This window comes from Podarcis pityusensis (assembly GCF_964106645.2).
Source record: "Podarcis pityusensis genome assembly, chromosome: 1".
NCBI lineage: Eukaryota > Metazoa > Chordata > Lepidosauria > Squamata > Lacertidae > Podarcis > Podarcis pityusensis.
In genome coordinates, this window is record NC_138028.1 from 46939956 (window position 1) to 46967826 (window position 27871).

Consider the following 27871-nt stretch of genomic DNA (forward strand, 5'->3'; position numbering starts at 1 on the left):
CATTGATTACCATTTCTCTGCAGTGCTTGACAGCACAGTGATGAGGACCTGTGAGTCCAGTTAGGCTCACCAGGCCTCCCCATTTATCCCTGGGAAATTAAACATGGAGAAGTTAAAGATTTGGGTGGACCAAGAGGGAGTTTGCAGACACCACCAATCAGCTGATCAGTGGCACCTGCAAAGCGTTGTGTATTGTGTGCTACGTGTGTCTTTGCAAGTCGCAGCATTTGACTGTTAATAATAATAATAATAATAATTTTTATTTATACCCTGCCCTCCCTAGCCAAGGCCAGGCTCAGGGTGGCTAACAAGCAATAATAAAAACAAGTTGAATGAATACAACTTAAAAACAATATTAAAATACAACATTAAAATACTGAAACATTAAAATGCAGCCTCATCACAGGAGGAGAAAGGAAAAAGAAAGAGGGGGAGGGAATCAAATTGGCTCCAAGCCAAAGGCCAGGCGGAAGAACTCTGTCTTACAGGCCCTGAGAAAAGAAATCAGATCCTGCAGGGCCCTGGTCTCATGAGACAGAGCGTTCCACCAGGCCGGAGCCAGTGTTGAAAAGGCCCTGGTTCTGGTTGAAGCTAATATAACTTCCTTAGGGCCTGGGACAACTAGGTGTTGCTATTTATGGACCTTAAGTTCCTCCGTGGGGCATACCAGGAGAGGCGGTCCCGTAGGTACGAGGGTCCTAGGCTGTGAAGGGCTTTAAAGGTCAAAACCAGCACCTTAAATCTGACCTTGTACTCCACCGGGAGCCAGTGCAGCTGGAAAAGCACTGGGTGAATATGCTCCCATGGCAGAGACCCCGTGAAGAGCCTCGCTGCAGCATTCTGCACCCGCTGGAGTTCTGGGACAGCTTCAATGGCAGCCCCGCGTAGAGCAAATTACAGTAGTCAAGCCTGGAGGTGACCGTCGTATGGATCACTGTGGCCAGGTCAGGGTGGGAAAGTTAAGGGACCAACTGCTTGATGCGGCAAAGGTGGAAAAATGTCGCCTTGGCTGTTGCTGTAACCTGCGCCTCCATGGAAAGGGAGGCATCAAGGATTACACCCAAACTCTTAACGGAAGGCACTGGCACTAATTGGGCCCCCGTAAGAGAAGGGAGTTGGTCCCTCATCCCCATGCCATCCCGACCCAGCCATAGGACCTCTGTCTTTGAAGGATTTAGTTTCAGTTGGCTCCCACGAAACCATCCAGCCACAGCTTCCAAGCATCTGGTCAGTGTGTCCAGGGCCAAGTCGGTGTGGCCATCCATCAGCAGATAGAGCTGATGGTGGTTCCTGCAGAGAGCTGTGCACCACACAGCTGATTATCAGGGCTTCAAAGTGCTGTGCACCACACAAGAGGGAAACAGGTCACGTCATGTCATGGTGACACCAGCTGGTTGATAAATTTGGCCCACGAGGTGGGAGAGTTAAGGATCCAGCCAGATGCATTTCCTCACCTCTGGTGTAAACCTTTTCCAGTGTTTTCATTCATAGGCCTTAGAACTAAAGATTACCAATCATAATTGCTGCCATTTTTCAGTGGGCAACTGAGATAATATATGATACTTCTAATCTGGAATATTGCCTTGTTTCCTTGCAGGAACTGCGGACATGGGAAGAAGAATTAACCAGAGCCGCTGTTGAACAAAAGAACCATGAGGAGTTTCTGCGGCGACGGGAGCAGGAGCTGGCAGAGCGGGAGATTGACATATTGGAAAGGGAACTCAACATAATTATCCACCAACTGTGTCAGGAGAAGCCGCGTGTGAAAAAACGTATGGGCAAGTTCAGGAAAAACCGGCTCAAGTTGAAAGATGGCAATCGCATCAGTCTCCCTTCTGGTATGTCCCAGTATAACAGGGCTAAACAAAGTTCTGTCTTGCACTCATATACCGTATTTTTCCGTCTATAAGACACCTACATGTAAAACACCCCCTATTTTTGGGAAATAGGGAGGAGATATTATCCATGTATAAGATGAGCCCAGATTTTGAACATTATTTTAGAGTAAAAAAGCATAGTCTTATACATGGAAAAGTACGGTAATCGTTTGCTGTGGCTTCCTTCTAGACATGTATATAGAATATGCTCTGTGTGACCTTGGTGACAGTGGTTGAAATATCTAAAAAGGACTACTACGAATACATTTTTAGTATAAGTATCTGACTGGCAAAGGTCTCATCACATGGGGTATGTGCAAAGTTAACAAACATTTTTCCACTAAGCCGCCTCTTCTCCATGCTTTTCGTTGTAACTATAATGCATTTTTAAAAATTCTTCATTCTTCACTGTGTACTCTGCAAGAGACCGCTAACATTTTCATCTTACTTTATTATAGTCTTGCAGATTACCTGAAAATGCATTGTGATTTTTCTACAGGCTGCAGTTTAATTGCTTGTTTAATTGTCACCTTCTTGTTTGGGAGCAGGCAGGGTACTGGGCACTGGTTCCTGTGCCTATTATAACTGAGTAGAAAACAGCCATACCTGCCAAAACACTCTTTGCAACTGTTGACAAAGAAAGACATATTGATTATTACCACCTCTTGGGCTTGTGTGAAAAAAGTGCATTCACTAAAAATACATACTGGATCATTTAGTGAAAAATGTACATCTCACTGGGGATTTAAATTTAAATTCATATTACAATGCTGCTAAAATGCTATAGCAGAAAGAAGGAATTCATTTCCTTAGGTGATGTCATAGTGAAGTGACGAATGAGTATATCAGGTCTTGTTTTATTAACAGATTTCCAGCACAAGTTCACTGTACAGGCTTCTCCAACGATGGATAAAAGGAAAAGTTTGATCAGTAGCTGCTCCAGCCCTCCTGCCAGCCCTACCATCATTCCTAGGCTCAGGGCCATCCAGTGTAAGTAGTTTGCTATAAAATTTGGCCAAGTGCCAATAGATTATGGTTTCTGTTTAGGACAGGATTCCACAATGCTTCCTGTATAGCGGGGTGGCTAATAATAATAATAATAATAATAATACTTTATTGGTCTCAACTCAAAATGACTTACAGCTAAAAAACAACAACAAATTAACAAAAACCCACATAAGAACATTAAAATAAAATAAAAACCCATTAGATTAATACCTTTTAAAAAATCAAGATCAAAAGTGGCAAATGGCCATCTTTTCCACAGTAAGGATACCTGCTCCCCTCCCCTGTGGTCTATTTTCATTATATGGGCAGTCAGTATGGTACTGATCAGTGCTGGGTAAGAACATAGGGTGAAGAATAAAATCTATGGCATCTGATTATTTGCTTGCAGTAATACAAAATAATGGCATAAATGCATGCTCATGTTTTTCTGTCCTATTGTCCCCCTCCCAGTAACTCCCAGTGAAAGCTGCAAAACATGGGGGCGCAACTCTGTATGCCAGAAGGAAGAGGAAGGAGAAGAAGAAGAAAAAAGAGGCCAGAAGAAGAAAGGTCGCACGTGGGGCCCAAGTTCTCTTTGTCATAAGGAGCTAACAGCAGGCGAGGATGGGTGAGAAGCGTAATCTTAGCTGCCACTGTGCCATAAAGCCTCAGTCCAGCTTCCTTTTTTCTCCACAAACCTGCCATACGTTAGCTGGTATAATTGTTTGCCAAAGCAGTTTACATTCATTGCAGTTTACATTCATGTTATTTATTCCAATAATAAATTATACATTCAATAAATAGTAATATGCCCTTTTAAAATGTGTTGGGGGGTATTGAATTGTTTTTGTTTTTATTTTGATTATGTATTTTGTGTTTTTATATTGTTATTTTACCTTGTGAATCGTCCTGAGACCTGTAGGTATAGGGTGGTATATAAATTTAATAAATAATAATATTTATACTCCACTGCAGGTAGCAAAAAGAGAGAGAAAGAAAAAAGGTTCACATCACTGCCTACTTGTTAAAATTAAAACAGAACATTCTTGAGTGTTAATACTTGAAACTTTCCCCACTCAAACCTGAAACAAAAAAATGTCCCCTTAAATACTACAACAATATGGTCTCATGGGGATCTGTGTGGAGGTTATTCCACAAAGGTATAACTATCTCAGAGAAGGTCTTGGCATTCTTTGCTCTCAATTTTAACAATGTAATCTGATGGTGTTTGAAGCATCATTTCTTTAGTAGATCATTAACACACGGGGAGAGGATTGCCTCCTATTTTTTTAGATTAGAGACATAAAAAATACAAAATCAGCTATCTCATCTGCAAGAGATTCATGTTCAAAATCCCATCTCCTCTTAGCCAGTCTGATTTCCCAGTAACATCTCTGCTACTTCAAAGATTGTTCTATAATCTTAGTATTTCCATGCTCCCTTGCCCACCCCATTTAATCAGAATTATGTTTATTACTCAGTTTCTAGGTATAGAAATGCCTTTCTTTCCTGTCCTGTAGTCTGGCACTTAGGTGAATGCAGACAGAGAGAATTTGGCTAAAGTCACTGGCGCAAGCTATAAATTATTCTTTCATTGTCATAGGGTTGGCTATCTGGTCATTTGACCAGCCAAATAATGGCAGTTGTCTATTTGACAGCAATCAAATATTCCATGAAGCCAAAAACAGTGTGTACATGGCAGCTTACTTTCAAAACAAGGTTCAACGAATCTTGGCATGCTTTGGTAACTAGCCAAAATTTTCACCATGACCCTCCTGCTGTCCTTCAGAAGAAAATAGACAGACTTCTGGCATTTTCCTGAAATGAGAAAGGCAGAAGTCGTTTCTGTTAATTGGCTGGGAGAGAATTGGGCATCTAATTGTCCTGAAAAAAACAACAAAAAACCCAAGCAGAACATCCAGCTCTTCTTGAGTGCTTTGGACTTTGGCCATCTTTGCAATATCTGTCCTATTAATACAGTAGTATCATTTTTGATTTGGACAAACCTATTTCTCTTAGGAGACAAAGGGGCACACATTTCAATTGAGTTTTGTGTTACATTTCTCATACTTCGGATTGCATTATGTAATAAAGTATACATGAGTCAAGATCCTAAATCTATTGATACAAATGGCTGTTGTGGTAGGTAGGAATAATGGAAGAATCATATTGGGTGGATTCAGCCCTGTTCAACAAACAGAAGGACTCCTTCAGTCTGTGCAATTGACTTATATCTAGTGGAGGCTCCTCGGGCAGTGGATTCTCCCAAATTACTGTTTTGTGGTTTATCAGCCTGTAACGTTTGCAACCAGTTTGTAGGATTACCTTGAGGAGGGAAGATGACGGAGGAATATTTTATGATTCAGACTCATTTGCTCAGAATAAAGCAGCCAAACTTCATCTTTAAGCCTTCTGTTGGCAAAATTGTGATTACTACAAGGACCCTCAGGAGCACTGTATCGCTGCAAAAAGTGACAGCTGTTAATGTAATCAGTTCTCTATATCTTTTGGGCTATCCTCCCAAAAGCTGATCGCATCCTTCATAAATATGTAAGTGAAATCTAGAAGATGCTTATTGCTGAATTGGATACACAGCTGGTATATGTGGTCAGAAAATGGGGGATGTGGATGAAACAGGTTCTGCAAGTAAAACGCCCATCAAATTTGAGAGATGGCTCACATGCTTTCCTTTTGGATTGTGGGGTTAAGTAGCAGTCACTAGCAGTAGTGTGGATTATTCTTTGAGTTTTACTTAAGAACAGGATTTTTCAAGTTTCAGGCTAGTCGGTCTTTCCAACCAAGAATTACTTGGTTTCTTATGACAGGCATCAAAACCAAAGTCTCTCCACATAACCATGTCAAGTGTTCTATAATTACATTTTAGACGTTCAGATTTTTCAGTGCAATAGTGCAGTATTCCTTCTTCATGTAATGTAGGGTTGACATATTTTAAAAAGAGAAAATCCGGACACAAAAGTTGTTGAGTCCCCCCCCCCCCCCAAAAAAAAACAGTTTTACTGCTATTTAAGGAAATTCACCAAAATCAACACTTCCGAAATGACTTGTCATACGTCTGGATTTTCCGGACATTTCAGCATTTTCTGCCCAGACACTGTTTCCGACAGCCAAATCCTGGCTATGTTTGGGAAATTCTAGACGTATGTCAATCCTAATGTAAACAGAGGGAGGGCTCTTTAGACAATAAAGTCTTCAAAGATTTTTGGGCTATGCTCCCTAAATAAGAAATAATGAACACTCACAGCACAAAAAATGGATTTTATGGGTTCTTTAAACCTGGGGAGAGCTGTGATAGTTCAGAAGTCCTGCTATCGATGGTCTGAAAGGAGCATCTCTTTGAAAGAAATAGAGCAGACCAACAACATGCTATTCTGTCTGGGGAAGAAGCACTATGGTGCTGGAAGACCATGTGGGAAGGTGATGAGCAGGCAGGGAGAGATTCCTTTAAAGAGTGCAGCAATGATGGAATTGGCAGGAAGGGCACTGTTGCCACATATTCGCTTGCCAGAAATCCAGGTGGGCAGTGTATCGGGCAGAAATTTATTTTTATATACTTTGGAATTGATACTTGACCCCACTGCTCAAATAGGCCCTCATTTTCAGTATGTCTCAGAGTAAGTCCTATTCCAGGGCACTATGTACAATCTACTTTATTGTAAATTAATTGCTGTGCTATGTAGGGAAGAGACTGAATTGTTTTTAGCACCCTCTAGTGACCACCTTGGTTTTTTTACAACCCAGGAAAATAGAATACTTTTTCCAGAATAAGAAAAAAAAATTTTTTTTTAACTCACAGGTTTTGTTCCTCAGCTAAGGCTTGCCAAAGAATTGTCGTCCTCTGTTTTCATTTATGAAGGAAGCAATATTTGCTCTGCCATGCTACAAAGGACAACCCAGAATATTGTGTAACTCTCAAGACCAAGATGAAGGCTACACTTTGTCTCTATATATGAGAGGGGTTTTTGCCTGTAGTAGGCAAAACCAAGAAATGCAACGTAAACCTTCTAACTGAGTGGAGGATAAGAATACAACCTTCTCCCAAATTACATACTTTACCTTGGCTCTTCTTATTTTTGAAGTGAGCATGCTAACTTCACTTTTGTATGTGTCGCCTGCTTAGTGATGTTTATCTAGGTACTTAAATTGGGGTCCTCCTTATATAATGCTCTGAATGTAAGGCTTATGTTGCAGTTCAAATGCTAAACATACACAGATTTAGCCCTATGAACTGCCTAGATAAGAAACCAGCTGTGAATCATATCAAAGGTTTTCTGAGCTGTTCAGAGAAAAAGCAGAGTATAAATGAGATGATAAATAACATTGCAAGTATCCTTTTCCTATAATTTTATATCTCTAAGGATGAATGAAACATAGAAGAGAATAGTGCACTTGCAAAGGCAAATTCATAAAATATAAATTTTATTGCAAATATGCAATACATGAACTTCTTCTGTTGGGTTGATTCCTTCAGTAATAGGTTGGTCTGCAAAGAAAATAAGATTTTGAGTATATGGTTATAAATAAAACTGGCATAAATTCACTGGAATTTTCTGGGCTTATCTCACAGGCTCATTGTGAGAGTACAATATGCTAAAGCAGAGCTTTCCGAACTTTTCATGTTGGTGACACACTTTTTAGACATGCATCTTTTTGTGACACAGTAATTCAGTTTTACTAGCAAACCAGAGGTTAAACTAACCCCTTTCCAGCCCTGGGAGGAGCGTGGGGAGCATTCGCACCACACACCTACACACTGCAGCCAACACACTAATGTGTTGCAACACACAGTTTGGAAAGCTGTGGGCTAAAAGGCATGTTCTAACCTGACCCTAGGCCTTACTGGTGTGATGGAAAATGCATCAAAGGGTAACCATATACTCGGGGGGGGGGGTAAGGTTACCCTGGTAACCTTAAGACTGGACTGCCTCCATACATTTTAAACAAGCTTTTATAGGCTTGACTTCACTTGGTATAGAATATGATTGTTAAGTTTCTAACTAGGATCTGCTAGAAGAGCTGGCAAGATATGCTGTATAAACAGTTGATTGGTGGTCTGTTCTCAGGCACATTTCAAAGTGCTGATGGTTATACGCAAAGCCCTAAATGACTTGAGGCTTGGCTCTTGGAAGTCCCCCTCAAGAGTCCCACTACCATCTGCAGTTAGGAGGGTGGTGACAAAATGCTACATTTTGGAAAGATGCTAGAAAAGCTAGTGTGATGTATGCTGTGTCTTTTTGAGTCAGGCAAATTTTTTTTTTAACATCCACATATTCTTGCATGCATAATAATTATCTTTGTTTTATATGGGTTATTGAATGTGATGCTGCTGTTTTTCTGTATTTTTATATATCACTGAATTTGGTTTTTTAAACTATATGTCACCATGGGAGCTTATTTTTCTAAATAAACTAATATTTGTGATAGATTAGAATAGTTAAGAATGAGGAGATAAATATTGGTCATAAAAACAGACAGAGGAAATAAAGTATCTGCATTTAAATGTGTCTTCTCTTCTCTTTACTTTAGTCTAAAGTGTTTGGATGGATCCAAACAGTGGTCATCTAGTGCGCCAAATCTAGGAAAAGTTCAGAGAACACCAGTCATTTTCCCAGGATTTACAAGCCTAACAGAGATGGGTAAGTACCTGTTAAATGAATTTCTTAAATGCACTGTATTCAGTCTCATGTTTGTTTCTGTCCACCAACACTTACCTCTTACAAAAAAGCAAACCTCAGAATCTGCTTCTGTAGTCTTAAATTTCAAGACTTGCACCTATTTTTTAAAAAAAGATGTACAGTATCATGAAAGTTTTGTTCACACCATTGGCCTGGTTGGGACCAAATGCAATTCCGCTTCTCCCCTCCCAGATTTATCAGGTCACTTCAGAAACTGGGAACACTCAGATAAAGATGTCCAACAATTATCTTAATGCATAGTCAAGTACATGTGGGGAAAGGCTACCTGAGTCCAAAGCCATTTATGGCTTTTAAGTACATTGTTATTTAAAACAAGAAACTATACAGTAAGCCACATAGTCAGCACAACACACTATTAAAATAGTGATTAAATGGCAAAATAAAAACTTAAATTCCAGTGTTATAAAATGTGATTTCTCAGACAGTTCCCTGGGTAGATTTGTGTGCTGTCATTCACCTTCAGGTGTTTTCTCCTTGATATATATGATCCATTGAAGTGGTGGACTGTTTTGAGAGAAGTTGCTATGTGTGTGTGTGTGTGTACACAAACCATGCATGATTTTTATATTGGAGGGTTCCTTTTTCCTCCCTCTGTTCTGTTTGCGTTGCTTCAGCGGCTAGGCTGAAGGGAGCTGTCCTTAGAAACATGTGTGGCTGCTTTGAGCAACAAGTGGCTCATTTCTGTTTTAGCTGTGCATTATTTCAAATCTCAACTCCTTTTAGTGAGGATCATCTGAACTTATATTGCTTTTATATTGAAATTGGAATCCAATAAACTGTATGTGGCATGTACATTTGACAGCTGCCATCATTTGAAAGGGGTGAAGTTTCCATATTCTTTGTTCAAAATGCAAACATGTTTTTCCATGGTAGCAGTGTGTTTCTATTTTTACACACAAGATGAAGCATAACCCATTTTTATTCATAGTTAAAATGTCAAGGCCCCACTCTTTTGCAGAGAATGAAGACAGTGATTCTTTGAAAAACGGAGAGACCAAGATGCAGCAATCACCTGGGTCTAACCAATCATACCTCTGCATCCCATTTCAGAGAAGTGAGGACTGGGATGGCCAGTCCAGTGATGCCAATGAGGAAACCACTCCTATGAACTCTACCACAAGCACCCCTCAGCTCACCCCCACTAACAGCCTGAAACGTGGAGGTGCCCAGCACAAACGATGCGAGCTTGCCTTTCTGGGCTGTGGGGCTGTCTTAGCTGCTGCTGGCCTGGGCTTTGATCTTTTGGAGGCTGGCAAGTGCCAGCTGCTAAGCCAGGATGAGCTGGATGCCCCCAAGGAAGAGAAGAAGAAACGTGATAGTATTTTCCAGCGGGCTGGACGTTCCCGTCGGAGCACCAGCCCACCTTCAAGGAAGCTCTTCAAAAAAGAGGAGCCCACATTGTTGCTGGGCGAGCCATCCAACTCCCTGACCCTTCTCTCTTTGTCTTCCATTTCTGAATGTAACTCAACCCGTTCCCTGTTACGCTCAGACAGCGATGAGATTGTGGTCTATGAGATGCCAGTCAGCCCTGTGACAGTGAAGGCTCCCTTGCCAGTAGTTAGTAACCCACTAGTTAATATCTGTGTTGAAAGGTTCAAGCGAGATCCCAACCAGTCCTTGACTCCCACACATATGACTCTCTCTTCTGAAGCCCGGCAAAGGGGGCACAGACGGACTCCCTCTGATGGTGCCATAAATGTGACTGGTCCGCTTGCCAATGGATCCCCTTCCAGGAATTCTTCTGCAGCAGCATTAGGATCAGGTACGTTATTCTTTTCCATCCTTGTACTCCAGAAAGTGAATGCTCTTGCCATTGCACTTCCTGCAGATGTTGCCTCTGAGGTAAGATTGAAGGAAGGCAATAGCTGAAGGAAATGAGAGGCACTATATATAATTTTTACTTCTGCACTTTGAGGATCTCAAACCCTCAGTGAGTTAGGGAATTCCCCTGCATGCGAATACAGGCTCTGTGGAATGAGCGGATGAGACCAGTAGTGGATTTGGCAGTCAAGAGGGCGGTTTCTGCACATGATGTAGAGGGAAGTGGGGGGTAGGTGGGGCTCATCAACCTGGGTAAGTAGCCAATCTAGGAGAAGGAAAACTCTGATCCTGAATCTCTGCAGCCTTGTTCCTTAGCCACAAGACTAATGCGTAAACCCTACACAAATCTGTAGTGGAGTCCCTAAGATGGTTGGAAAGTGCCTTGTATGCCTACTTCTGGCAACTCCTGCAGCCAAGCTGGTGCCAAATGTATTGTTCTGCTTTCCTTTGGACCACCTCAGGGAGGCAGGGAGTGGGGTCTTGTCATCTGGGCAGCCCAGGACCTCCAAACACACTGCCCAGGCTTGCACTCTGGGGAGGTCACTTTGGTGCTGCTAACACAGTGGTTTGACTTCACCCCCAGAGGTGCAGTCGATTGTCTTTCAAGACAGACAGATGCTTACAACAACAGAGGATGGAGGTGTCCTCCATGTATGGGTAGGGTGGACAGTAGAGAAGAATCCCCCAAACACTGGAGTAATGAAGGCTGCTTTTGTGTGGTCTTCAGTCATCTTTCCTCATACTTTGCAGCCTTCTGTGTGGCTGCTAGTTCCAGCTTCCCCTCCTCCTCTATTTCCCTTAATATGGTTTCCCTCCTTAAACACATTTTTCCCATGCCACACAAATTGCACGTATCCAGGTTCTCCTCGAGTGTTTTCTTCCTCTCAAGAATTCTTGCCACCCTAATGATTGCTTCCTTCTCTTCCTCAAACCCAGTTCCTCTCCCATTTAAAAAATGTCTTTAATTAACCCTATCTGGTGCATGTAATAACATCAGATTTGGCATTGGAAGTGATTCAGAGTCTCTCACCATAATTGTTTGAATGTGCTTAAATTTCATGCCAGTAGGAATTTCTGCTTCTTGATTTATTGTCTTATTGGTAAATGACAAGTCACTGAACATCCCCTCTGCCGTATTTCAAAAGAAATACTACTTTGGGTAGAACAGCACTGCTGCAACATAAAATCCTAATCCTTTACTAACAGTGTAATCGACATTCAATGAGGGATTTATTTTCAACACAGGCTTGGACTATGAAAGCAAAAGAATCCAATATAGGCATTTATTTCCTAAACTGAATATTAGCTATTGTCATAAGAAACCTTTTAGACACAGGGTCTGGTAGATTATAAAATATAATTTCTAAAGCAAAGTACTCTTACATTGTTGAGAAAGCCTGTAGCCATATAAATTATATTGCATCAGTTCTTTCCCTTCTCTGTGCCTGATTTCTTTATTTAGCATTCATATACTGATCTGGTTTGGATTTGGCAGCTTACAGTATAAAATTAATACAATAAATCACAGTAAGAATGGCAAAATAAAATTACATTTCTTGTCTCATAAGATTACTTTTTGATTCCAGTTGCCATTCATAACTAGCAGCTTAAGCATGAAACTTCAGTAACACTCCTAAGAATAACTTGAATGTGACTCTAGTTTGAAGTTAGTTTGGTCTAGATGTGTTAACTGTAATAGGAGTGCTTTGTTCCCTATTTTAATGGGGGGAAATTGAACGTTCCTTTTACTTCAAACAGTGAATGGTAGTGTTGATTAAAGGTGTAACTACAGTTACAGTTTAAGGGAAACTCGCCTTTTCTTCCACCTTTTAGGCTTTGCAATACAAAGATTCATTTGAATTCTATAAATTAACTGATAAATTTGATTGAAATCCAGACAGTCAAGGAAATAAATCTTTAATCAGTTAACATTAACTTGTCATCTCTTGGGATTAACCATTCCTACCATTCTGCCTTAACATTCTGTTTCAGTGCTGTACAGTTCCAACTATAATAAGCAAACTGAAGTGGGTTCAAGATATCTGGTAGAGTGTGACTGTTTTGGGTACACTGACCCAGCCACTTGCACAACCCCCTCTGGGAAGAATTGTGAAATTTCCTCAGCAAGTAGAAACGGCAGCTCCCCAATACCATCCTTTAAAAATGGGATCTATTCCAAGCTGAGTCTTTTCCTTCTCCATTTGCCTTTTTTGAATTGCAAAATTGGTTCTAAAATGGGAGCTTCTGGGCACAAGTTAACACTTCCTAATTATAAAACCTATACTCTCCCCTGAAAATATGTATGTATTACCTAGAGACAGCAATGGTTATGGGGAGAAACTTTAGAACCTTCATTGATTTTCTCTGGCCCTGGGATATGTTTGCCAGTGGTAGACACAGCTACCTAAGAGCTGTGAACAGCTGGTAAATAAAATGTAACTGTAACATTTCTGTAGTAAAGAAGTAAATTAGCTTCATAAGATTCATGTTTCACTATGAGCATCCAACATTTTCAATGTTAAGTATGCTGTCCTCTTCCCTGTCTATGGCTGCATCCATACTGCTGGTTGCACTTTGGCACTAAGCTGCTGGTGTGGGAAGAAAAATCAAGGAAAAAGGAGGTACAGAGATGCATATTGTGCGTTCACACAACAATCCTTAGACATTTACATAACTGGACTCTGTCAGCCTTGCTGCCTTGCTACATCTACCATTTTAGCTTGCAGGGATCAGCATGAAGATCATTGCAGCTCCCATGTGGTTTGCATGCATCAGGTGAACTGAATCAATCCTTTGTCTGACATCACCCTTTGTTTACTTAATGAGCCCGGTGTCTCTCTTCATCAGTGTTGTCTAACCAGTTGGTTTCTCTTTCTTCTCTCCCTTCCTCCCCCTTCCTTTCTTGTGTTCATTGTGTTTTCCCCTCTTTTCCTCCTTCTGGTGGGGGAATAGGTGTATTAAAAACTCCCAGTCCAAGTCAGGGTCCAAATGAAGTCCCTCGACTGCCAGACCCCAACCTCATCTTTCCTCCAACCCCCAGGCGCCATAATGCTCAGCAAGACTCCATGCTGGAGAGACCCAAGACCTTGGAATTCCTACCTAGGCCACGCCCTTCAGCTAACAGGCAGCGGGTTGACCCCTGGTGGTTTGCATCCCCCAGTAATGCTAGGGGCGAGTCCTCTGCTAATAGCTCCAGTACTGAAACTCCCAGTAACCTGGACTCCTGCTTTGCCAGCAGTAGCAGCACTGTTGAAGAGAGGCCTGCACTGCTTTCTTTCCGTGTCAGATTGCCTGAAGAGGAGCGGACACTGTTGGACATGGATGTTGAAGGGCAGAGCCAGGACAGCACCGTGCCGCTATGCAGAACTGAACTCAGAACACGCAAACCTGCAGCATATGAACTCAAGCAAGAGTTCTGGTCCTAGCATGAAATCCACAAGGGATTGGTAAGCTCCTTTAGATTCAGTTCTACTTCTTGCACTAAGAATGCACTTTGAAGACAGGTGAAGTAGAGAGATGCTGCTGAGGTCATATTACGGTGCTGTTTCCACTAACCGATATGGTATTGGGGTACCTGGCCTTTTGTAAGTACATGTACTAAGCTACACAGAGCTGCTGACTCTTCTTGTGGGGTTTCCTGTGGTCTTCCTTGTATTTTCATTACAGTGTTAAACTGCAACAAGTAATGTGGGCAAGTAAGCCTCCATTCTTGACCGTCAAGAACTCAGATACCCGCTGTTGGTATGGGTTTTGTAATAACCTCAACTCCTACCTTTTAAATGCAATGATAAGCAGTGTTTGTCTACACTGTTACAATGCAGGAATATATATAAAGGTTTAAGTGTGTCTGAACCAGCATTCTTGTTGCATTTGATTGAGCTTTTCTCCCTTGATGTCCCAGAACAAATGTTCACTCATTTTTGGTATGCATACAGTTCCTCCTCCTAGAACTGGCTGCTGGGGGGGGGGGGGGGCGTTCAGGATCTTGCCAATGATCCATAGCACCCACCTCTATACTTTTTATGCATCATGCTGAAAAAAGGCGGAGCCACCTGTTTCTTAGTTTCTGAAAGTAAATGTTAAATAAAAAAGGGATGTCTCAGGTTGCAGTGGTGCAAAAGGATTGGGGCAACGGGGTGTAGCTCTGATAGTGGAGAAATAGAGGTGGGACTCTGAGATTTTGGCTCAGACCCATCATACATGAGCATGAAGTTTAATGAGACACAACCAGGAAGTGGTGAAACACAATGATTAATCTTGTAATTTGATATGAAACATTGCATTCTTTCACAAATTTTGGTAGTACATTGCATGAAAAACTGCCAGTCAGCTTATGCCCTTTCCCCCCTCAATCTTACTTCATTTAGGTAAGTAATTTCCAGATTTAATAATCAATTTGTCTCCCCATTATTGAGCTGACAAATAGCCCACCCCCAATACCATGTACATGGCTATTCCAAAAAGAAAAATCACAGTGAGCATTATAGAGATTCTGGTGGAGAGGAACAGCTTGCACACTTGACCTTAATGACAAGACTTGGGGATACTTGGAAAGCAAATAGAAGTCTCCAGGTCTCAGCAGGAACTGAAGAGCACATGCAATCCCACTGGTCTAGTATCGAATAGTGCTCAGAGCATAACAGAGCTTATTACCCCACCCTCTGCAATCTCCTCCCCCACCATCTCAGATTTCAGGAGGACTACATTATGCCTCCAAAGTTCAGCATTTTGTCATGTAAGGCCCCTTCCAGGACCTTTGGTGTGCATGAATTTTGGCAAGCTACTGAGGCTAGCCAAAATCCCTGGAGCCCTGCTGCTATCACACTCTTTTATGACTAGATCTATTTCTCCCATCTGGTTTTAAATTATTGTTGCCATATTAAAATAAAGACCTATCTGAAGTTTTGAAAAAGGTGTTTAAAACCTCTCTCATGTAAGTTTCCTTTTTTATTCCTAGGCTGTAATCCCTTTTGCCTATGTTCCTGACATGTCATGAATTGTATCTATAGCAGTTTACTACTTATCTCTGCTGAAAAAGTGGGTATAGATCATTACTAGGAATCAAAAGTGGTCACTCTTAAGGGGTTTTGTGTAAACTTGTAGAAATATTGTTGTCTAGCATCTAAATAATAAAAATCTGAAAATCTGTGCTAGTTCAGGTTTAATTTTGGTTCTGCCACCAGCTTGCTGTATGACATTGGGCAAATCACTTTTGCCATACGTGCCTCAGTTTCTCCATCTGTACCAAGAGCTACCTCATGCAGCAGAAGTGTAGTCTTATTGTGCAAGTTGAACCATAGAATCATAGAATCATAGAGTTGGAAGAGACCACAAGGGCCATCGAGTCCAACCCCCTGCCAAGCAGGAAACACCATCAGAGCACTCCTGACATATGGTTGTCAAGGCTCTGCTTAAAGACCTCCAAAGAAGGAGACTCCACCACACTCCTTGGCAGCAAATTCCACTGTCGAACAGCTCTTACTGTCAGGAAGTTCTTCCTAATGTTTAAGTGGAATCTTCTTTCTTGTAGTTTGGATCCATTGCTCCGTGTCCGCTTCTCTGGAGCAGCAGAAAACAACCTTTCTCCCTCCTCTATGTGACATCCTTTTATATATTTGAACATGGCTATCATATCACCCCTTAACCTCCTCTTCTCCAGGCTAAACATGCCCAGCTCCCTTAGCTGTTCCTCATAAGGCATCGTTTCCAGGCCTTTGACCATTTTGGTTGCCCTCCTCTGGACACGTTCCAGTTTGTCAGTGTCCTTCTTGAACTGTGGTGCCCAGAACTGGACACAGTACTCCAGGTGAGGTCTGACCAGAGCAGAATACAGTGGCACTATTACTTCCCTTGATCTAGATGCTATACTCCTATTGATGCAGCCCAGAATTGCATTGGCTTTTTTAGCTGCCGCGTCACACTGTTGGCTTATGTGAAGTTTGTGGTCAACCAAGACTCCTAGATCCTTTTCACAGGTACTGCTCTCAAGCCAGGTGTCACCATATCAGTGCACCTTAAATATCAGTGCACCTTAAATAGAAGTGGGGCTATACAACTTTGTAACTTTATTGAGTTCTATATGCTGAGGAAGCAGTTCCCCCTCTGGCAGTTTTAGTGCTATGTAAGTGATCTGCTAGTTCAAGGTGAGTTTGTGCTCTATGCCAGTCCAGATGAGCCAATATAAACTATATTTTCTTGAAGACATGTAGACTGTCTAAATGGCTCACTCCATGAGAGTCAAGCCCTGCTTAGCATTTAACTTACTGCAGTTATAAGCACCTGCAAGTCAAGGGTGGTTCATTCCTAACTCTGGTACTGGTAATTTGAAGTCAGCAACTTTCCTTATTCTAGATTGCATCCATTAAAAAAAAAATAGACGAGCCCTGGCAGGGTCTTGCCCTTGCCCTTGAACTCTGAACTTTAGGAAAGGGGTGGGGGAGCCCGTGGGCCCCCAAAATACTGTTGGGCTACAGTTTCCATCACTCCTGACCATTGGCCATGTGGACTGGGGCTGATGGGAGTTGGAGCCCAAGAACATCTGAAAGGCCACAGGTTCCCTGTTCCCACTTCATGGTGATGTTTAGGCACTATACCTTTTTAAAGAATTCAGGCCCATTACTAAAACTGTGTGATTACCATTATGATTTAAATAATCATAGTCCAACAACCTGCAGTGCAGGAATCTTTTGCCCAATGTGGGGCGTGAACCCATGACCCTGGGGTTAAGAATCTCATGCTCTACCAGCTGAGCTATCCCAGCTCTGCAGCTGATGTACATTCTGCATCAAATGCAGCTTTCAGTACACCATTTCTTTAAAGCTGTTGCCTTTTAGGACACCAAATTGTCCTTCAGGAACATCAGTTTCCTAGTATGTAATCTCTATAAGCCCACAGTATGCAAGTTTCCTACTTGTAACTGTCCTTTGCATGGTCCTCTGTGCAATCATACAACACCCCTCTTCATTTTCTGCTGCAAGAGTTTCTTGCAGTTTCTTCACTACTTCCACAACAGCTGAGTGAAAGGTGTTTGCTCCTCTTCTCCCAAGCTCTTCCTGAGAGGAGAAGGCAGGCATCCTAGGTTGTCAGCCCAAATTCTTGTGGTTCTGGAGGTTGCTGTGCATACCTGGAGATCCCATTTGTATAACTCTGCAGATGACTACTTTAACATTAATAACAACTTAATATCTGTGTTTCTATTTTTGATCAGGATGCCAAATCCAAAACAACTTTTTTATTTTTTTGGCTTGCGAAATCAGCTTTCTTGAAGAGCTCATGTTTGCCAGCACTTAACTACTTAAGGTGATTTGCTTGGGTCTCCTTTATGGGTCTGGTTTATGTTTTGTTGAAAGGCTGTGTTCATGTGGAGTAATTCCGCATGTAGGATGTTTCTCATAGGCTAGTCCCTGTGATCTTGCATGCCCAGGTGTAGCATACTCTCACGTCTGATGTTTGTGTAGGTGCAATGTGACAAATGTTTTGTAAGGCACCTTGTAGAGAGAGTTTAGTTCTTGATATCTGCTGATTCAGTCTACTTTGCTGAACCCCCCTCAGGGCTTTTGTCCCAATTGCCAGGTTCACAAAAGTATCTCTAACGCAGTAGCATTAGAAAGCACTCCCCCAGCCCACTCCCCAAATTAATATTACAGTCTGTTTACTACATAAATGCTACTGTGTGCTTTGTTTTGTGATGGTGGTTAAGTGATGTTGGAGCCTGCCTTTTAACTTCGGCTCAGCTGTAAGCTGGCAGTGGGAATGACTGACACCCCCCCCCCAAAAAAAAACCAAGCTTTGTGACACAACCTGTTGCCTCCTACCCTTTGGGGCTTTAAAATGGTAATTAAATGGCATCAGTGACTGGTTTGTTTCACTGTAGCTAACCCATCTACAGGTTACACTTTTGCATAATCTACTGTATCTCTGTTCTTTGTCAATGTGTTATGTGTATACCTTTGATACATTTTTAATTTATGCTAGAGAATAATAACTAAATTAAAATGGAGATAATTGAAGTTGATAATATATGTTTGCTTTTCTCTTTGCTTCCCCTCCCTGGATGTATGGTGGGGGATGGGAAAGTAAAACAAGGATGCCAAGCAGGCTTGGTTCAATGGCTACAATTATTATTGTATTACAGTGTAATGCTATTCTAGGCCTTGTCTCAAGATTAGAGCACACAAACTTGAATAAAACCGTTATAAACACCAATTGTGTAGTGAGAGCTTCATTTTCTCTTTTTTGCAAATGTTACCTAGAAATGTTGGGCTTTAATGATGTTCTGTGTATGTTATATCCTTGTGCTCGCTTTCTATCATATCCTAACCTGCTTTGTCAATACAGGTAATTTCTGATGAAGAGCACCCTTTGTGTGTTCTCTTCAGTCTTGAACCTGAGTGCCGTGGATTGATTTCAGTCAAGAGTATTTCAATCATAGATTTTGAAATAAGTTTTCTCGTTTTGAAAAGCATATATTTCTTGAACAAGCACTGCTTTATCAATTAAAACATACTACTTTACTGCTAAACAGAGGCTTTATACAGCTAGAAGCATAATCAAAAACTTTTTACTGTGCAGCTGATGTGCCTCATACACAGTAGATTGTCCATTTATAGACAAGATACTATATTTCTGTTTGACTGTTTAGCTCTCCATACACATGCAAGGGTACTAAGCAAAATTGATTACTTGAAGGGAAAGGTTGCAGATCTATGCCTATGGAAGTCCCATCGAACCAAGTGGGGCTCGTTTCCAGGTAAATAGTCACAGGATTTATTTATTTATTTATGGGATTTGTATCAACCCTCCCCCTAAGGTCAAAGGGCAGACAGCATCAATAGCAACAGAAACAAACTGCAGACAGAACAACAAATATAGTAAGGAGAATCATTTTTCTTTCCATCTTTTAAAGTTTCCTGGTGAGGTAGGCTGTATATTTTCTGTTGCCCTAGTGATTTTATTATTATGTGTGTTTAGTAAGCAGCTTTTAGCATTTTAAGTAGAGGCAATGGATAAATATGGCCCACACTGCACTTCAAGTGGCATAGACATGAAATATTGTCTGCATTCCACCTGCTAGCCATTTCTTCTCCCCACCATACAACATGCTTTTCCAGACTTGGTTAGAAGTTTGTTTCTTTCCTTTTTTCTTTCTTTCCATACTCTTTGATGTGATTCATTTTTATTCTATACTTTTCTTCTCCTTCCACTGCTTCCCCTCTCAGAAAACTCCATGCGGCTTAATATTCTCCCCCACTCACCTCAAATTGAATCCAGAACAAATAGTTTTCTTTTATTAATTCCATGAGACCCAGGCTGCATAATCTCACCAGCATTTGCTAATTTAACCTGTCATCTCTTGGATTAATTTAGAAGAGAAAGGCTGTAATCCTAACCCTACCTACCTATGAATAGAAGGATCTGGTAACTTCTGTTTCAGTGTATCTGAAGAAGTGTGCATGCACACGAAAGCTTATACCAAGAACTAACTTAGTTGGTCTTTAAGGTGCTACAGGAAGGAATTTTTTTATTACCTATGAATAATCCCTACTGAATTGATTAAGATTTAATCCTAAATAGACATGGTTAGGACAGCAGCCTAAATGTTAATATTTCTTGCCATCTCTTAAATTTAAAAAGTTCACAGTAGCCAGAAGATGGCGCTCACTGCACTGTAGAAACCATTTTATTCTCCTGTGAACCAAGGTGGTCTGAGCACTAACTCATTCTTTTCAGAATCTCCTAGTAGCTCCCCTAATATAATCTGATTAAGGAAGGAAAATTCACACTTCTCCATCTGACACAGCTAATACTAATGAGCAGTGATTCCCCTTCATTTCTAATGAAAATCCGACAGATATAAGCCTCTTTAGAGATGGGAGAATGACACTCACTGTCTTGAAGAAAAGCCGAATTAGTTGGGGCGGGGTTCTACTTTCTGTGCAGTAAAGCCTGCTGAGGAGGTGTACAATTGCAGATTTGGGAGGACTTGCAGTTCTGTCTATTATCTCTGTGTAAATTTACACAACCAGTAAAGCTCCACTGCACAAAAGTAGGGTTCGAAATGTGAACACACATGTGTAACAGCAGGCAGTGCCTTAAGAGCCCCTCTCTGTGGGTGAGAGTGAGGGGGTGTCACTTTCAAATGGGCACCCACCACCTGCAGGTTTTAAATAACTTTGTAAAAAATGAATTATTTCAATTTCTGATAAAATTAATTGATTCATAGGCATTTATTTTTTTAGTCTGATGAATAGCTTTTAGTTTACTCAAAATAGCAACTCTAATAAGCTGTGCATTTGGTGAACTGAAAATAATGAAATGATGTTGGGCAGGAATTGAACTGCAGCACCCACAAAAGCTTGAGGGTTGTTGTTTTTTAATCTGTAAGGTTCCACAATACTTTGTGTTGCTTTTTTTCTGTGACAGATCAACACAGCTGCTCTTCTGGAAATGCTTCCCTTCCCTCTGTCTTTGCAAATGGTGCATTGCATTTAACTATGAGATAACGTATTCATTCTATAAAATGCAGACTAGTTCTGTCCACTACATTTGTGGGTCAGGAGCAGCTTAGAACAGCAGTCATTTGCCAATGAGTTTCTCCTTTCGAGAACCCTAAGTGCTGAGGGTTGGACTAATTGGAAGCAACTGTAGGGGAGCTGATGCCATTTTAAACTGTGTGAGCTGGGATTGTGGAGGTCTTTCTCATTTTAAGACTATTTTTAAAAATATGTTGATGTAGGAGGCAGAAGAGAGAAGCATGGATGAGTGGACTCTGATAACTTGATAAAAATCCACATATTCTCGGGAGAGAGGAAATAAAGCAGTCCTATAAACTGATTTTAAAAGCACTGAAGGGGAAAGAGAATGGATGAACTCAATATGATGATGAAATTAGTTTTGGAGATCAGGAAGAATGGATTAAGCGTGATGCATGTATCCAGCATGCATGTATCCTGGAATTAATCTGTTCTAACTCTGTGACATAATATATGGTAAAAACTTACACATGGGAATGAAAATGCCTTGGGGCTGTTGGTATACAATTATCCTCAACTGATGCATAGCCATAGAAGCAGACTTCTCCCCCCACCCCTTAAACTGAAGACGCATTCCACCACAAAGTCTGAAGGATCTAAGTTCACCTGAAGGATGGGATGTAAGTCATTTGACCCAAATTTTGACCTCAGTGGTACCTCGGGTTACATACGCTTCAGGTTACAGACACTTCAGGTTACAGATGCTTCAGGTTACAGACTCCGCTAACCCAGAAATAGTACCTCGGGTTAAGAACTTTGCTTCAGGATGAGAACAGAAATTGTGCTCCGGTGGCGCAGTGGCAGCGGGAGGCCCCATTAGCTAAAGTGGTACCTCAGGTTAAGAACAGTTTCAGGTTAAGAATAGACCTCCAGAACGAATTAAGTACTTAACCCGAGGTACCACTGTACTTGGCTTTGGGAAGGCAGCTTGAGGACTATGAAGAAGGGCATCAAATGTTGCTGAGGGCTGCCAAAAACAGCCTCAAAGACCACATGCAACCGGGCTGCATGTTGAACCACCCTGCACTAGAGCAGTGCCAGTCAAGCCCCAGCAAACACACAGGCCAACTTTTCCCTCTTCTTTTTTTACTAGAGTGGTCATTTTTCAGGGTTGACCCTCCTCCTTGGTGGTCCCCCATACTTAAATCTGAGACCAAATGCTATAGCTGGAGAGGTTTACTTTGATCTGTTGATAACAAAGTTTGAAATACACTGAACTCTGCATCACTTGGACTTAGGTAGCCTCTGTAGTCAGCTGTTCAGTGTTTCTGCAGTTCTGTATAGTCTGATAAGCAAAAAATGAAGCTCTGCTGCTGTTTGCTGTTTCACAGTGACTGCTGATAAAGGAACGTTTATCTACAGTATGTTCAGGCAGCCCAAAGGTGGCAAAAATGTGTTTTAGATTGAAGGGATCACGGAGAGTATTCAGGATCTCCAGCTATAGCTGATGAATCTGCAAGGATTTAGATTCTGCAGTAATACATTTTGAAGAGATTGTGTCCATTGATTATGCAGCTCCATTAGACTTTTCACTGGATTATACCTAGCAACTAGGATTATTCGACTGAGATGTAAAAGAAATTGAAGATATCAGGTGTGTAGGGAATATCTATAAGCTTTTCCAGGGACTCTGTGAACTGTTGCTGCCTTAGCTTGAACAAGTCATGTGGAAATCTAATTTCTCTGAGGAGCTAGTCTTTTAATACCCAGTGGTTACAATCCTCCTCAATTAGGTTTGCAAACAATGTGAATTTGGTGGGCGTATGGAACTTCCTTACTTTTGAACCTAAACTATTTTTCCACAACTACTCCTTGGGAATAAATCAGTTTCATGAATCAGAATACAGGCATATTTCAACTAATACACACTTATTATTTATGTAAAGCGATTGCTTTAGGTTGAGATCCGACTGCTAGACTGATGTTGCAAACTGAGCATCTCTGGAGAACAACAGCATCCTTGAATATGGCCCTGGTAAAACTGGTGCTTTGCTTTGCAGAAGATAATGGATACTTTGCCTTTAGTATATTAGGGAAGTGAGCAAGCACCAGAAGTTCTAGGAAGAAGGGGTGGTGAAAAGTAGGAAGACTTGAATTTGTTTGCTGTTTTTAATTGGTACCTTTAAAAAGCAAGCAATGGCTTGACATTTTGTGAGCTTTAATTTTTTTTATTTTAGAGCTTTGAAGACTAGATGCTCCATTGCTCATGTTGTTTATCTCCCTTGATACTTTTTTTAAAAAAAATACACCCACGAATGAGCCATAGTTTTGTAGCAAAGCTAACCTGCTTCCACATGCCACATACACAGTCCATTACATGTGTGTTTGATACTATCTTCATGCAATAGCTCTGCAGCTTCTGCCTTCCCCACCCCAATTTGGAAGGTGACGTGTTGCTGGGGCACGGGTGTACCAGTTGTTTGGGTAAGTTCCAAAAGAAATTTGAGGAATAGAGTTGAGGTATTCTGGCTTTGTCCCTTGGAACCAGGGCTTTGTGTTCCAGTACATACATATGTATGGTTACATACGCTTCAGGTTACAGACTCCGCTAACCCAGAAATAGCGCTTCAGGTTAAGAACTTTGCTTCAGGATGAGAACAGAAATCGTTCTCCTGCGGCGCGGCAGCAGCAGGAGGCCCCATTAGGTAAAGTGGTGCTTCAGGTTAAGAACAGTTTCAGGTTAAGAACGGACCTCTGGAACAAATTAAGTACTTAACCCGAGGTACCACTGTATTGTTGTATGCCACTCCTATCTCTAAGAGGTGTGAGATTTCAAGGGTTCTGAGCACTTAGCCAGAGTTCATGTTTCTTTTTGGAATGAGGCACAGTGGAATCTGTGGTGTCTTTATGATATATTGTTTGCACATACACATATATAGAACGTGAACCTACGATGGAGGGGTTCACAGCATCAGCAACCCAGAAGAGTCTTGCTTCTTCCATAGCCACAGCTTTGGATTCAAATAGAAATCAAACATTGCTGTTTGACCACGCTTTGCAGCTTGCTGCTTTGCTTCTAGTTCACATCACAGCCCCTTTCAACCCTAAACTCAGGCTTTTGCCTGTCTCAGAGTTGAAAGAGGGACCCCACCTAGTTGCCATCTGGCACAGAGCCCCCTTTCATTTGTAATTAATGGCACAACAGGAAACTAGCCTGGCTTATATTTTAACACTTGATGGATGTAGGGATCAGAAGGCTTCATTAGATTTTAACGCTTGCTGTATTCAGGGGAAAGGGGCCTGGCACCCACAAACTCATAACAGTATTATTTGAATCCTTCTGTTTTCCCCAAGAAGTTCGTGACAGCCTTGCTGGGATTTTATCCTCAAAGAACATCCCTGTGAGTTAAGTTAGGAATGTTAGACTGAGAAATAGTGTTCTGAGACCACCTAGCAGAACAAGGATTGGATCCCAGCCCTCCCTAGTTCTATGTATTTTTAATCTTTTGTTGGAAGCTGCCCAGAGTGGCTGGGGAAACCAAGCCAGATGGGCAGGGTAGAAATAATAAATTACTACTACTACTACTTCTACTACTACTACTACTACTACTACTAAACCACACAATTTTAAAGCTGTATTATGTAGTAGAAGCAGTTGCTAGACATGCCCCCCTATCCCTTCTCTCCCTCCCTGCTCAACAAAGTGAAACCTAGATAAATTCCTTAATTGCCAAATTTGTCATCAATTTAGATAATTAAATTAGACTTCAGAAACTATCTTAATTAATCTGTTGGTGGCATCCGGTTGAGAAATGCCTTTAATTTCCTGAGGGACGTAGTGACTGTGTGTAAGGAAATGGAAGATAAAACGCCCACAGGGTTTTGTCTCATAGGGGTTTTATGACAATGTAGGAAAAGATTTGAGAATATCTTAAACATTTGTTTGTGAATGACCAGTCTCTTGAGATATGATCCATTTTCTACTCACTGCTTTTGAGGCCATGGGTTACAGCATTCTGGTAAGTTATGAACACACAAAAATATCCTGTTCATTACTTCTAATGTCAAGACAGTTTTTCAGCAGGCATCCTATTATTGTGTGCAATAGATGAGTGAGCATCAGAAGAAAATCCCACATTTTTAGATCAATCTCATCTTGAAGGCCTTTTGTAGCCAGGAAATTTATTCAGAGCGACTGAGTGCAGCAGACCATCACTTGCCTTTAGGATCAACGACAGAATATCTAAAGTACAAATTTGCTCAAGGAAAAATATATGGAAGGACTAAGTTATATCAGAAATATACCTAAATCCTCTGAGATTTAGAAGCACAAGAGATTATACTCTGTGGTATACTTGGGCATCAACTGACAACATTACAGATAGGCGTTTTGTTCTTAACCCCCCACTCAGCCACCACCTTCCTTAGTCCCTGGTAAGTAACTCCTGTTTATCTCACATGAAGCTCTGTTACGTCAAGTAAAAACCATCCCTCCCCCATAACCATAACCTTAGCACAATAAACTAAATGCTCTGATAACTAGATTAAAACATCAGGATTGGTATTCAGCTAAATTGTACCCTTGAAATTAATGGACCTAACTTGGTCATGTTCATGAATTTTAATGGGTGTACTTGGAGTAAAACATGGTTGAAGACCACCCTAAAGGACATACTGGGAAATTAGGAGGGGAATTCAATGTAACAGTCTTCTGATCGTTCCATCTGCACAAGTTCCCTCTGTGCCCTGTTCTGGGCGATATTCCTGACCCTCCAGAGTAGATTTGGGGGAGGCATTGTGGGAGAAGTGCAAGGAAGCCCCATTGTGCTAGCATGAACCCTTGCGCTGGCTACCGCCAGTACGCCAAGTTAGTTAAATTGCAGCACATCTTGCCAATAAGTGCTGCAAGTTGTGTGCCCTATGCTCTGCATCGCGGGTTTCCTTTCTCTTCCTTGTTCATGAAAAAAGATTGAATGGTTCAAAGTTAAAAAATCTGATATGGATTTTCATTTTAAAAAAAAACAACAACAAGCAGCTGCTTCCATATAATCTGACTGGACAAAGTAGACATACAACTGTACATGTGTACAGGATCTCATGTAGGACAAATGTCTGATTTGAAGCATCACTGATGTCTCTTTCATTGTTACAGTTTTAAGTGCATGCCTTAAAATTTTCTGAGCAATTCCCCAGTGACTAAACTACAGCACTCAAGGAGATTTAGGGGTTCAAGTTAAAATGGGTTAAAACTTCATTAGTCCAGCTATTTTCTATCAGATGTCACCATTAAAGGTCAAGCAAAGAGGTCCCTGATAGCTTTTGAAAGCTTGGCGGTGAGGTCACCAGAAGGACGTGGTCTCTTTGATTTATTCTATCATTTTGGAAGCCTCGTTCTCTCATTTTATGGGTTTGAAGGCAGTCTGGGAGAGAGATGTGGGAGCTGACCTGGCTATAGCTCAATTGGCCAGATGGATAATGGTCCACAAAACCATTTACCTTTGTGCCAGCTTATATTCAGGAAAACTCTCTTAATTCACCATTGGTTTTACACAATAGTTTATGGCTCATATCCAATGCTCTTGTAGTGTCTTGTGCCGAAGAAATAATAATGAGAGTGGGTCTTTTGGCACCATTATGCTCATCATTGAAATCCTTCTGGCAGGAGGTTATAAAGGGAAGAGCTGCATTTTTCGCAGACAGGTGGTTTTTGACCCTAACATGTCTATTGCTTCTTCCTAGAATCCCTGTACATTCTGGACAGCACAACATCAAACTACCCGCATAGCTTCCCAGTAGCTGGTGTTTTCCTTACTCTGGTTTCAATGTAAACTGCTAAACCAAACACAATAAAAATCCGTTTATCTATATGCCATTATGGTATAGGGTCATAGCTGTCAACTTTCCCCTTTTTTTAAAGGGAAATTCCCTTACTCCAAATAGGATTCCTTGCAAGAAAAGGGAAAAGTTGACAGCTATGGATAGGGTAGAGTTGCCATATTTCAAAAAGTGAAAATCCAGACAGGAAATTCCAGATGTATGGCAACCCCTAGTATAGAACTACTTTAGCAATTCAGGTACCCAGGGTTTATAGCTTGCACTTTATCACCGAGGTGTAAATTGTTTGGCATCACGCACCAGTGTTTCCTGTGCAGCTGTATTCACTCTTCAGTCAACAGCAAAGCATCAGTACCCAGCAGAGACCTTTAAAGGTGGGGAAAGCATTTAAAAATAAGTTCTCTCCCTGTGATTACAAAAGTTGCTGCTTGGGTGTCTCACTCCTGTGAAGTGTAATCAAGGATTAAAAGCAGTTTTAAGAGGCTCATCTTACAAGAACAAAGCACCATTATTAAAAATGAAAACAGACTTGGGTGCTCATCTGGCATTATTGCCTGGTGTCTGATGTCATAATCAGTGGATCTGAAAGCTCCATCTGTGTGTTCCACTTGCTGCCGCCACTTCATAATTATGTTGCATTGTACACTGCTTTTGTTCGTTGACTCATTGGCTGTTCCTGGCTTCAGATGAATTATTCAGCATCGGAAGCTGTTCTTGTATTCAGCAACAATCGTAGCTTGAGTTTCTGCGGCTCCTTCCAGCTAGTTTTAAATGTGACGGAAAGCAATTCACAGGGTCTTTACTCACCGTTGCTACACGATGAAACACTTTGACATTTTATCTTTTTGGCAAGAGGTGTTTCTGACTACAGAAGCTCTGCATGTTCCTATTGAAGAAACAGGAGCACACATGTTTATTAAGACACTCTAGCACACCACCATCTATCTCTGCTTTTGCTTCCCTTGCTACAGGTGCCTTTTAATGACTGGTATAAATGTGTATATTCTCTTCCAATTAAAAAGCTGCCTGCAGTGGCAAAAAACCCCAGCAATGGTATATCTGTCCCATCCTATTAGGGGGACTGCTCAAGGATTTGCATGCTCAGTTCCTCAAACAACCATCTATGTAGAGCAGGAGGGATGAAGTGGAAGTTGCAGTCAGACTA

The 27871-nt window shown here is 41.3% G+C and overlaps 2 protein-coding genes and 1 long non-coding RNA gene across 8 annotated transcripts in view; 2 read left to right on the top strand and 1 right to left on the bottom strand.

Annotated features, from left to right (window-relative positions):
* Window positions 1-27871, top strand: part of LOC308463436 (uncharacterized protein) — a gene marked incomplete at its 5' end in the record, with an annotated part of 341915 nt that overhangs the window by 195088 nt on the left and 118956 nt on the right. The window lies entirely within an intron of this gene.
* The window catches only part of MAP3K9 (mitogen-activated protein kinase kinase kinase 9), a 91564-nt gene that overhangs the window by 22211 nt on the left and 41482 nt on the right, over window positions 1-27871 (top strand). For 2 of the 6 annotated variants that reach the window (XM_081016664.1, XM_081016666.1), the window contains exons 6-11: window positions 1598-1838; window positions 2745-2867; window positions 3336-3492; window positions 8409-8518; window positions 9537-10340; window positions 13635-13845. In XM_081016664.1, coding sequence (XP_080872790.1) covers window positions 1598-1838; window positions 2745-2867; window positions 3336-3492; window positions 8409-8518; window positions 9537-10340; window positions 13635-13845 — 1646 coding nt within the window. Of the gene's footprint in view, window positions 1-1597; window positions 1839-2744; window positions 2868-3335; window positions 3493-8408; window positions 8519-9536; window positions 10341-13351; window positions 15546-27871 lie in introns of those variants that run through there. The other 4 variants (XM_081016663.1, XM_081016665.1, XM_081016667.1 and 1 more) reach the window with 4 other exon arrangements.
* On the bottom strand, window positions 2312-27774 carry LOC308473852. Its single transcript, XR_013984353.1, has 5 exons — window positions 27007-27774; window positions 24860-25091; window positions 6677-6761; window positions 4572-4682; window positions 2312-2504 (listed from the first exon to the last, which is right to left on the bottom strand). It is a non-coding gene; the product is annotated as an uncharacterized lncRNA (long non-coding RNA).